This window comes from Neodiprion pinetum, chromosome 6 (genome assembly GCF_021155775.2).
Source record: "Neodiprion pinetum isolate iyNeoPine1 chromosome 6, iyNeoPine1.2, whole genome shotgun sequence".
Taxonomy (NCBI): domain Eukaryota; kingdom Metazoa; phylum Arthropoda; class Insecta; order Hymenoptera; family Diprionidae; genus Neodiprion; species Neodiprion pinetum.
The window spans coordinates 6,834,386-6,846,378 of NC_060237.1; the positions used below are offsets into that span (position 1 = coordinate 6,834,386).

The following is an 11,993-nucleotide window of genomic DNA, read 5'->3' on the forward strand; positions in this document are numbered from 1 at the left end:
GATCAATCAAGAGAGTACGAAGATAAAAAAGGTGCCCACAGTAAAAGTCTAGAGTACAGGTGTGAACACGAGTAATGATATGAATGAAAAATTTGCAAGTAGGGGAGACTGGAGCACAACGGACCCCCTGAGCCGCAAATTATTTTTTGTGGCTCTTGAGCACCGGGTACAAGTTATTTTGATCTATTCTATCTCGAACGAATTCATCATTACTTGGCCACAATTTGGAAAAAAAAGTATCATCAGGAGCACGACGGCGCCCAGCAAAAATTTTATAATTTTTTTGTCCCAGTAATTGCATCCTTTAATTCTATTTGTATTGAATAAATCATTGATTATTTATCAATATGTATGATGAAAAAACTTTCTATTCCGGGGTAAATAGTCTTGAGTAAAATATCATTTTTCTTAAATTGTGAAATTTTTTTTTGTCCTAAACGAATGGTGCATACTTTCATTCAACAACAAACCTCTAATAGTATCGCAATATTACAGTTTTATTTATTCAAAATTTTTTGGGGGGTTCGACGTGCCCGGTTTACCCTATAAATATTCATATCAAAATTTGACGCAACTAAGGGCATGAGGTCTGATAAGCGATTAATTATTAAAATAAAAACAACATGTATGAATTGTTAATTTTTCGCCCTCTTCTTTGATGACGCGATTTTACATGATAAGTAAACATCTTCTTAGGTCCTATTCATAGATTTTAGTTCTAAAATTACAGGGAGAAAAAAGGTTATCTAATCGATTAATTTTCAGTACAGTCGATCTTTAACTGATGGACCACAAGATCACCATGTATTAGAACATGGTATGAAATAAAAACCCATATGTAATGATAGCGATAGACAGGCAGGGCACAGTCTCAGCATTCGCATGTTACCTAGCTGCGTTACTCTACACAGTAGAGCAGTATTTCAGGCATCGTTGGAGATATTACAGTTTAATATCGATTATTAGACAAAATCTGTGGAGCTTTACCATGGTATACATATAAATGTGTATGTATGTGTGTGTTATATATATTAAGCGTGTCGACGGACGCGATCCTTGTCCATTTTGTTATTTATCGATTATGTCTTCTTTCTTTTGTACCAACAACGTTACTCCCACACGCCTTACTATATGTATGTATATATTTAAACACCGCACCCTGTACACTACACGTTTCCACACTCTTCGCCGCTTCCTATTTCGTCCATAACTCTTGAATTTGAAGAGCCTGATTGATCTGTTCTAATTAGGGGTAATATTTAATAATCTTAACTACGCTGTCCTTTCCTTTTAATCTTCATTTAAAATTCACGAACCATGACGAAACACAGTCCTCTACTTGTTTGTTTTTCATCTCGTATCAATTTGTTAAGATTGTTCATCCATCACTGATCCCGGCACTGCTCACACTGCATATGAACTTCACCAGGAACAGTTTTTAATATATTACATGCTTATTCGTTAATTATTCGCATTTTTCTTTTCTTTTGTTGGTTTCTTTTTTGTATTTGTTTTGTTTAATAGAAATTCTAATTATGTAATTTACGTGTTTTAACGCAAAGCCCATCACCCAGATTCACTCCCTAACTGCATCGCTGATTGTTGTCAGAGCCTGATGGTTAGTAGTAGCGGTGTATGATTCTGGCGGTCGAAATGCAGTCGCGTAAGGAAAGCGTTTTTCGCACTGTGTCGTGTAATCCGCTATCGCCTGCTCGCATATACCAAAATCTTCGTTCCGCAGTGCTTCCAAAACTCTGGTACACGTTTCTAAATTAACTCCGTCCAATCCGTCTACGTGACTAGCCAACGACAGAGCTTTAGCTTGAGCAGATGGGTCCAAGAGGTGCAGCATTCGTGCCCCTTGAAGTAAATGTGGCAGAGACTTGCTGTTTTTGTTTAAAAAATCACTGTTCAATTGAGCCGCGTCGTAGTTTGAAAATATATCCGTTGTCTGCCGTTTTACAACATCGGCTACCGGTCCTTTGAGTGGATTTACCGCGACGTGTTGAAGGAATCGTACCAGACAAGAGTGCAGGTCTGGATTATTCGCATCCAGATTATGCGCACGTTTTATTGACTGAAGCATCAGCAGTGTCCGGCCTAAGAATAAAAGAAAAAATATATATCCTATTAACGAACGTTTTATGCAGCGGTGTTATCGTACATTATCAGACGCTGAATGTAAAGAAAAAAAAAGGAAAAAATAGCGTACAAATATCAATAAATACATCACAAGTAATGAAATAAATTTTGGTCGGTTCACCTTTGCGAAAGTATATTTCAAACGCCATGAGATGCGTCTCTATTCTGTCTGAGGCCAGCTCTTGTAATGGTTGTAAAAATTTGACCGCCTGCTCCAGTGGGTCTTCAGACTGTAAAAGACAACAAGATTTTCCTCCAACATTAAACAACTCCACCGAACGCTATCGTTTTGTTTAATATTAAACTCATTACTTAAAAGTGAAAGAAAATGAAAGGGAGTCAAAGAAAGATAAGAAATACCCTTTCCAATTTTTCCGGGATCAATTCGTCGAGAGTCGGTTGTTCGAGATCAGGATCGGCCTGTTGTCGAGATTTGTTGTGCTGCTCCCTTTTCTCCTGAGCATGAGCGGCTTGTTGTCTCTCCAATTCAGCCTTCCTGCGCTGTTTTCTCTGCTTGTTCCTAAGCTTCTTCAGTTCCGACGGCGCCAAGTTTTCTGTAAAAAATTAATTTTCGCAACATCCTTGAGTTACGTGAATGGAAAAAGTTTACCACAACTATAATCTTAATCAACGAATTTTGCAGCTTTTGCTGCAGACGCGTACATTGGGATGGTTTAAATTTGCTACGCGATATGAAAAATTTCATTCAGTTTATGCAACTAAGCAGTAAAAAATTATTCTGATAACGTGAAATAAAATAATACTTTACGCCCTGCACTGTACTGTATACCGATTAATTAATAATAATATTATTACTCCAATACATTCATTGTGTTCAACGGGCGTCACCGCTTTAATTACGTATACATATACCTATATTATACACATGTGTGTGTGTGTGTGTGTGTGTATGGCGCTGCACCGCGCCGCACGCTTTCCAATTATATAAGAAAAAGAAATATTCAATGTACATACATTATATTAAAACATTGTGCGGATAAGAGCGCGTGATATGCTCCGTAAATTTGTACGTAAATAGCGAAACAATTGCCTCAGACATTCCTCTATGTATGTACGTAGGTAGATACATCGTGTGCATATTCTCCTTCCAGGGGTTCAGGTTACGCGTTTTTTTGCTTCCTGACGCATTCTTACGTAAAAATATTACACCGTACGTGCTCTTACGCGTGGGTGGTTTTCTCCCCACTTCTCTTCCATTCGTAAAATTTTTTTAAAAATTATTTTCCCCCAAGAAAACTTGACGAGTTCCGATTGGTAATTCGTAATATCAGTGTTTTGGAGAAAAACGCGCGACAAGTACAATTCTGTACGCTTGGAGTTGAATCATGTTGTCGCAACGATTGCAACTCGTCAATCCCTTTTTTAGATAAGTATAACCATAAAGAAAATACGTGGGAATAAAATGAATGATAAAATAAACACGTAGGCTGCAGACGATGACCATGATCTATACAGTCGCACGCATTTATAATACCTTGAAGAATTGCAAACAGCAATTATAATAATGAATTAAGGCGCGATGGATTTACAAAGATTGACGATACACGTCGGCATGATCATACCTAATGAAATTACGGCTTGGCGTATCTTTTTCTATTATTACCGCCAGAAAATTCATGTATAAAAACATGTTCAACGTAAGAAGTCAGAAATTATTACAGGAGGAGGGATAAACAAACGCCAACGAGGAAGCTCGCGTGGTGGGCGAAATCGCGCTAGCTAATAGTACAAGTTTAATAAATCTTGTATGTATACACATACCTGTATGCAACATATCTTATAACGAATTTATAAATACATAATAGTAAAAACAACGAATGAAGGGAGGGGGGGGGGTCATCGCAGAATTTCAAAATCCGCTTCCGTCTACCAACGCGCGTCGTAGATTTGACCGTGTGATAAATTAATTATCCACTATACATACGCGCAATTCCACAATGTATTCTGACACATACATATATAAATCTATACGTGCAAAGATTTTTATCGTTCGAGAGAGTTGAAGCTTCCGATAATCACGGCGTGTAAAATATACATCGTACATAAAGTGGATTATTATAAATTGAAACCTGTAATGCGAGGAAGAAAGATACTGAATTACGGTAAAGCCAGCGCTTCTGTATCTACATTCATATATATATATATGTGTGTGTGTGTGTACATGCTGCTGCAGCCGGCGAAGACCTCTCAATGTTATTCCTCGCATTTTTCATGGCCTTGGTCCAGAGAGACCTTGCACGCTTTGCGAGTTTCTGCAGGAATGTGGATCAACGAGAATCGCTGACGTGGATTACACACATGTGCGGATCATAAAGCGTTTATAGTTTCTTATCCCCCCAGCATCCCTTTCATCGCGTCATTCCCATCGCCCATGTTAAAGAATTCTCTCACCAACTACAAGAACACCATGGTGGAAAAATCGTATGAGAATCAGAAAAAGAATAAAAGAACAATCGACTCATCGAAGAACAATCGCGTGAGTTTTTGAGCTTACGATACTTAGAGCAAGATCTTTGATATATTCGCAATCTGCAGTTTTCCCGAAACTTCGTTACTTCTTTTAATTAGGTAATACATCCAGAATATCGACAAATCGCGCGACGATTCGGCAGAAAGTAAATAGGTATCGGGATTCGTACGCACAGGGAAATACTGGAAAACTGGGAAAACTCAGGGAATTTCTTACAGCAGGGAAAAGTCAGGGAAACTGAGGGAATTTCGTAAATAAGACTGGAATTTTGAGTCTGTCGAAAGAGTAAACTCGTTCTTATACAAAGTACTATCGATCTTGAGAAAAGAAAGATTGCACTTCAAACTTTGTTTCGTCGCACCACTTCATACATTCTGTGTATAATTTGAAGGAATACTGTTGACCTTTGTAGACGAACAGGATAGAATAGTATTATTGGGTGTAAAGGTCAATTGTCGAGAAAAATTTTTATTTATAAAAACCAAAAAAGTTTCGACCGGGCATGGCCATCCTCAGTTTGTGTTCTTATCTTCTATCGCGGGTCACGGTGTTGTTTCAACGCGTCCCAGTGGAGAAGTCACTGTGATTTACTTTCAGGCTGAAATACCTGGCAAAGTCAGAGAATTTCAGATACCAAAAAGCGTACGAACCTTGGGTACATGATACATGTTTTATTCGAAAAAATAAAGTCGGTCAATCTATCGCGGAAAAACAATAATGATGTCGGAAGCAATGATCGTTTAGAATATTGAACTTTCCTGTGAGAGTTTGGTGCGTCATGCGTCATTGTGATACGTAAAATAATAACAAACGAGCTAGACGAAGGGCCGGGCATTGCAATATGTATGCCTGTGAGGCACTCACGTGTTCACGTGTTGAGTGCAATTTTATGCACGGGTAAACACGGGTCTCCCGCCGCGCGTGATAGCGGAGATCAGATCTCGAAAGGTGCAACTTGCATCCGGTTTTGTGAGGGCGTATGCCAGAGGTAAGCTGGCGTAAAACGTGTACGCGTCTTTCCTCGAGCGAAGGTCAAACCGCGTGGGCAGCGGGCAATCATCATCGGTCGATATCGAAGAAGAAGTGGAAGAAGTTAATATGTATGGAATAAGATTCTCTTCCGTGCGGGATTCAATTATGCAGGATTGAATATAAATTTAATGGGTATCGTACAGTATACACATACATGTATACGCGAGGCATAAAATATTGTTTATGCAAGTTTGATACAAGTACAACCGCGACGTGTTTCTCAAAACTCTGCGGCGTCAATTATATTGTATAATATTGTATAATAAAGCAACAACTCTGCAGTACATTATAATGTTGCATGAATTGCGTAATTCAGCGGGAGGCTGTACAAGGTCGTGTGAGCCAACTCGCAGAGCAGAATTAGAGAACCGGCACTTGTCTCAACTTTTGTTATTAGAGGGTGGATGAAGAAGAAAATAAGGAACGAAAGAAAAATACGTGTTATAAACGTGAAATTATTTTAGCGACACGCCGCTTCGTGCGATACACGTTTATTTCACACTCCATACGCCTCGGGTGCAATCGCTAGAAATTGATAAACAATTTAAATGGCGTGATTAATTGCAAAGTAACGAAAAACAGAGAGAGAGAGGGAAGGGGGAAAAAAATTTGCAAATATACTGAGAAAGTTGCGGAACCATTTTTACAAACACCTTTCGTCGAAAAGGTGTCACGATTCATTCGGTTCATGGAACGATAACGACATTTTTATTATTATATTTTTACAATTTTGTACTTAGACCCGCATTTCGATATTAACACACAGGCACACAAGTGTGTATATATATGACAGCGTCCCCGATAACCGCGATTAGATATCCGATAGTATGAATTTACCTATTATTCATTTGCGGTTGGTATGTAATGAGACGATAAACTAGATTGTACAACGTGTGTAACACATTTATACTCCGTGCAGTTCCAGTTTGCGTAGCCTACCCGCACCCACGTGCGCTGACTTGTGTCACTTGAGAGGAATTGCACCACCTTAAACCACGACATCGGTTTATGCGTACAACTAATGTTATAAGTATACGTATATGCACATTTTGCCAGCTAGAACTCTATAAATTGATCCTTTTTATCGCACAATTTTTTTTTTTTTTTTTTTTTTGCACAGACTTTTCCCCCACTTTGTAATAACAGTAGTATATTACACGATATTGATTTCGTAGTATATACGTACATACAAAGATATATATATATATATATATATATATTTACTTTATGTTTTCTAAATATATAATACATAATATATAACGTCGTTGCGCAAAATGCCATGCCATGGGCACGGTTTGCGGTTATTAATTTACACCGTGATAATTAGATTTCGGAAAGAATTGCGCCGGTAATTTATAATCCGCACGTAGATACGTTATATACACGTATGTAAGGGTGTCGGTCGCCAATAATACGAGCATTGTTCGCATCGGCTCGAAGACATTGCCGAAATTTTATAACAAGGAATTGTAGCCCGGTAGCTGGTTTTAGGTATGTGGACATAATCGCATAGAACGTGAACGCGAATCCACATACGTGTATATGTGGGTATAATAGATATTAACAGATATGCACGTTGCGAAATTATCACGTATACATATACCTATGTGTACTTACTGTATATTTACAGCGTGGAAAATACTTGATACGTTGAGAAATCGACTAAAGAAAACGATGAATAAAGAGAAAGAAAGAAATCCAAGAAAAAGAAATTAATCATTGTTACGTAGGCACAAGCGTGACCGTCTCGATTTAGTTTCGTTGTTACGATTCTGTCACAGTGCGGCAAGTATCCGAAACCAAACATCCGTCGCGCGTCGGATGACGGATCTTGAAACTATTGCAAATTCGAAGCTGAGAAGAAAACGAGAGTTTTCGGGTTTGTTGTAGGTAAAATCAATTATTGCAACTGAATATTCCGCATATCGTGAGGCCGTATTTGAATATCACAGAAATTATTAAGGAAATGAGGAGAAAGAGGGGGGAGGGGGGGAACATTCCGGAGAGGTTTGAATTTCTCAAACCGAGAATACTAGTCAACTTCAACGAACCCCAATGCGGCAGGGGTGAAATTAAAATAGAAACCAGACCGCCTAACAATTTCTGCATTAAGAACTATGTACGCGGGGTGTTTGATTGAGATAAGAAGGGAATGAACATTAACGATTTCGACTTACACTTGAGCAAATTTTTTCCACATTGCATTATAATTCGAATGAATTATTCTTTAATTTGAATTTCAGGTAATTCATACGCGATTCAAATGAATTCGACTTTTTTTTTTTCCTTTTTTTTTCTTCGTCTCAGAGTATAATTGTAATGTATGCACCGATGCAGCATGTGATGCGAAACGTCGATTAACGTAATTCCTCAGTATTACTAACTAATAACAATCGGCCGCAACAATTAACTATACGCAACATTATACAATATCATGCTCGTCGAGTGTTATTGGGAATACGATTGTCTCTGACAGCCGCCGTTTACAATAATTCGATCATTCGATCATCGGTTACTCCAATTATAAGCAATTATACTACTACGCATCAATCGTTGACCTTCGGTAACACCGAGGAAATAATCAATTCCCTTGATCTTTGATCTGTGCACCATTGCGGAAACCCGACGAAACGAAAAAAACGGAATGAAAAATGACAGCACCCGAGTCACTGTATATTATAATCTATGCAGCTTTGATATCTCCTCGCGTCTTTCGCTGCAAAATTTCTCTTCTTGTAATATATATATATATAATACTTAAGATATTAAAATTTATCGATTAAAAGTAATTCTAAGCCGTAACAATTTTATGCGTCAGACTTCCAAAGGTCGCAACCTGCTAGTATTAACCCAAGTCCAATCCAATCGCTAACCGCGCAATATACACGTTCGTCTGCAGCTTTTGTATGTATGGTATATATATATATATATATATACACACACACACACGGGTTTAAACATTCTCCTGCAAAGGTACGGTATCGCCCACATTCACAATCAGCGCAGGGCGTGGCGTCGAGGTTTCAGTTCTCAATGACGAAATAGATTTCGCCCGTTTTTATAATTAGCACATAACTACATCCCTTCGTATTACAAGAGGCCTGAACTTTGTCCGAATGAATATTTCCTCGAATATATTTCTATATACGACGAAATCCTCGAAGTAAAAAATGACTAGGATCAAGCAAAATTGAAAAGCGCACTGATTCTTCTTGCCGTTTAGCCAAAGTCTCAAGTTCGCGTATATTTTTCATCAATCATCTCGATAGGAATTGAGCACATATTATAATAAAAATCTAAGAAACAATTCATAAATTACTATTAAAAAGTTCTAAAGAGTCAAGATTATTATGGTTAAAACTAATTTAATTCACGGATAACATAAATTTACGTAATTCAGTTTTCACAAACTTCCGCAGGTGGCGAAAGAGCTAGAAAAGAATGAAAACTGTTGAATTTCGGTCGTTGAAACGATCAGCCGGTTGTACCAATAGGAAAGTGGAGAGAGATTGATCGTGAGTAGAATGAGAGCGAGAGAAAGATGTGATTCGAATTTAAAACGAGGATGATTTGCTTGCTTTTCGACATAAAAAGCACGAGTCGAACGTTTTACGAACCCAATGCGAGGTATAATTGTTGCACCCTTCCGGGTTTCCGCGCTATACGCAGTGCATAACGCATAGTTATACAGCTGTTAAACTTGCTGTACTTGTACGGTGAAAATATATGCAAAAAAAAAAAAAATGAAACGAACATTCACAGCAAGCGGAACTCCATAGCGTATTAAGGATCGTTAACCCGTCTCGAAGCTGATGCATGCACCTTCGGTGGTACGTATTCTACGATCGATTATATTGCCTACGGAAGGTGATCATTGAACGGGAATACCGTGGCCGATTACGCGGTGCGGTGTAAAAACCACGAACCTTACACATCCGGAAAGCTGGAATGTTATAAAGAAGAAGAAAACACCTTAGCATTGTTAAATTGCAGGATTAAATGAATCGACGATAAGGAAGTTGGATGGATTTTAACAGAAATTTTATATATCAAAAGTATTTTTTGCAGTTAAACATAATTTTTGATTCGATTGATGAAAAATGACGTTGTGACCTCATTCGTGTCGAAGTACGATATAGATGGACAGGTAATTATCATTAATGCCTTCCTCTTTAGGCTAACTTCTTTTCGGTTCGAAAAAAAGGCGAGTTCGATTCTGTACGAATTATATGTGATGGTTGCATCCTATCCTACTACCGTATCAACGAACTTTGTCCATTTTTTTTCCTCCTCCTGAAACGATGTCGCGTAACTAATGAGTAAACATCGATTCGCGCGATTGACGCGCATTAAGGTGCAACCACGGACCGGAAGGTTGTACCCGGACTCTCGTATGGTTACATATGTGCGTATAAATACATTGGTATATCCAAGAGCCGACAGAGCCTCGGATGATTTGGAAATACGTGCGGTTTTCACCGAGTACGTTGCAGCTCGGTTCTTCCTCACGAACTCAAGTCGCGTCTCTGAATGCTTTCGGTCTAAAAATAGCGGACACTTTATGTTCGAGATGAGACCGACACGACACCTGGACAACCTTCCACTGCAGGCATGGCGAAGGGTTAAAGCGTAAAGAGGACGGACAGAATCCTGCGTTCGCTGAAATATCGACGCCGGATTTTACCCGCTTTCTTGATGTCTATTTTTTCAGATACTAATTTCTACGCGGTTTTCATACCGTGCGTCTTTTTCTTTCAATTTTTTTTTTTTGCAAAATTCCATTTCATTTCGAACGGTGAAAATATCCGAGTCGGCAAACTGTGATAATTAGACGCGGTGCATCTTCTAATAATGGCGTTCATCGCGGATCGAGAACAAAGGAGATATTGCGACGGGGTCGCGACATTTGAGAGACGCTGCTGTGCTGCACTAGAAAATGAGAGCGCTCTGCGTGAGCTGTAATCCATTGAAATAAGAGCCGCGAGGCGGGTGCGAATTTTTTTTTTTATCCACACGCACGCTTTGCGATTCCGAAACTGTGCAATGCCGTACATTATTTATGTATATTGAGAGTGTTGTATTATACGGTTGGATTTTAATGAGACTTTCCCCGAGTTTGTAGTCAGGCGGTTATTGTGTCCGTCTTTCTCCCACCAAGGTCACTGCGTTATGTGCAACAAGGTTGGATTGACAATAGGATCTTGGTAGTGAAAAGAAATTGCATTGAATTCAATTCAATTCAATTGTGCATAATATATAAAAAAAAAAAAAAAAGGAACGCGCGAGAGGAATGAAAATGGAAACCATGTCAAGAAATAATGAGAAACATTTTGTCTATACTCGTTATTATATTTTCGAGAGTTTAATACGTTGCCGCGGTTGATTGGACAACTGTTTTCGTTAAAAGAGAAACGAAGAATCGTGAAAAAAAAAAGAAAATAGAGAAAAACGACATTTTATCAAACCGCCCAGAGACGCTGATCGGGACTTGATGTATGGAATATAAAAAGATGCGAATTGTATAGCAAACGAGATAATAGTTTCCGGAACGCTTGGAATATAATATATATAATGTTATACGAATAGTGTGATTAGCATATCGCGTTTAACCGATGCGGCATAATGCTCGATACTGTAATATCGCAGCCATTTGTATTTCCTGAGGCTAGACTGAGCCACGATTTAAATAAAACTCGTCTGTATGATACAATATCCAATACCCAGAACGAACAACGATTATTACAGCTTGTTATTTCCTCACCGTATACATATCGGGAACGTGCACATTTACGTAGAAAAATTTGCACGAATGTATGCCAAATCCATTATTTGTTTACGATTATTACAGACGTTTGCTGAAAGATATTGATTATTTTATAGTTATATGTATATAATAACGTGCAGGTGCATGAATGTTTGATACACAGAAAACGGAATAGAGTAGTTGGCTTTTTTCTTTTTCTTTCTTTCTTTCTTTCTTTCTTTTTTTTTTTATACAGTGCCTGAAGTGGGTAAGTTAAAAAGTGATCCGATCCGATATGTATAATAATGCCGTGTAATGCCTCTCGCTACTTATACGCGCGAATGGAATATCAAATCAACGGCGACGACCAACGCGGGTAGAGGGATAATGTGAGTTTTGTGAAGAGAAAAGAAAGCCACTCGCGGTGTGTATTTTCATTGTACAGAAAATAGAAACGAACATTTTAAAATGCCCGTCCCGTTTCGCGACCGTTATCATCGTCGACTTCGACACGTTGGCGGGTGTATTACCTTTGCAAAGAGAAAGAAAGAAAGAAAGAAAGAAGGGGGGGAGGGGGAGGAGAAA

The 11,993-nt window shown here is 38.5% G+C and overlaps 1 protein-coding gene across 1 annotated transcript in view; it reads right to left on the bottom strand.

The window, feature by feature from the left end:
- Nucleotides 1–440: 440 nt before the first annotated feature.
- Naa15-16 (N-alpha-acetyltransferase 15/16) overlaps nt 441–11,993 on the bottom strand; it is a 39,945-nt gene continuing 28,392 nt past the window's right edge. The window contains exons 9-11 of the mRNA XM_046631585.2: nt 2,503–2,696; nt 2,264–2,372; nt 441–2,100 (exon numbers count right to left, since the gene is read on the bottom strand). Of these exons, the coding sequence (XP_046487541.1) occupies nt 1,577–2,100; nt 2,264–2,372; nt 2,503–2,696 (827 nt within the window). The 3' untranslated portion in view covers nt 441–1,576. The remainder of the gene's footprint in view (nt 2,101–2,263; nt 2,373–2,502; nt 2,697–11,993) is intronic.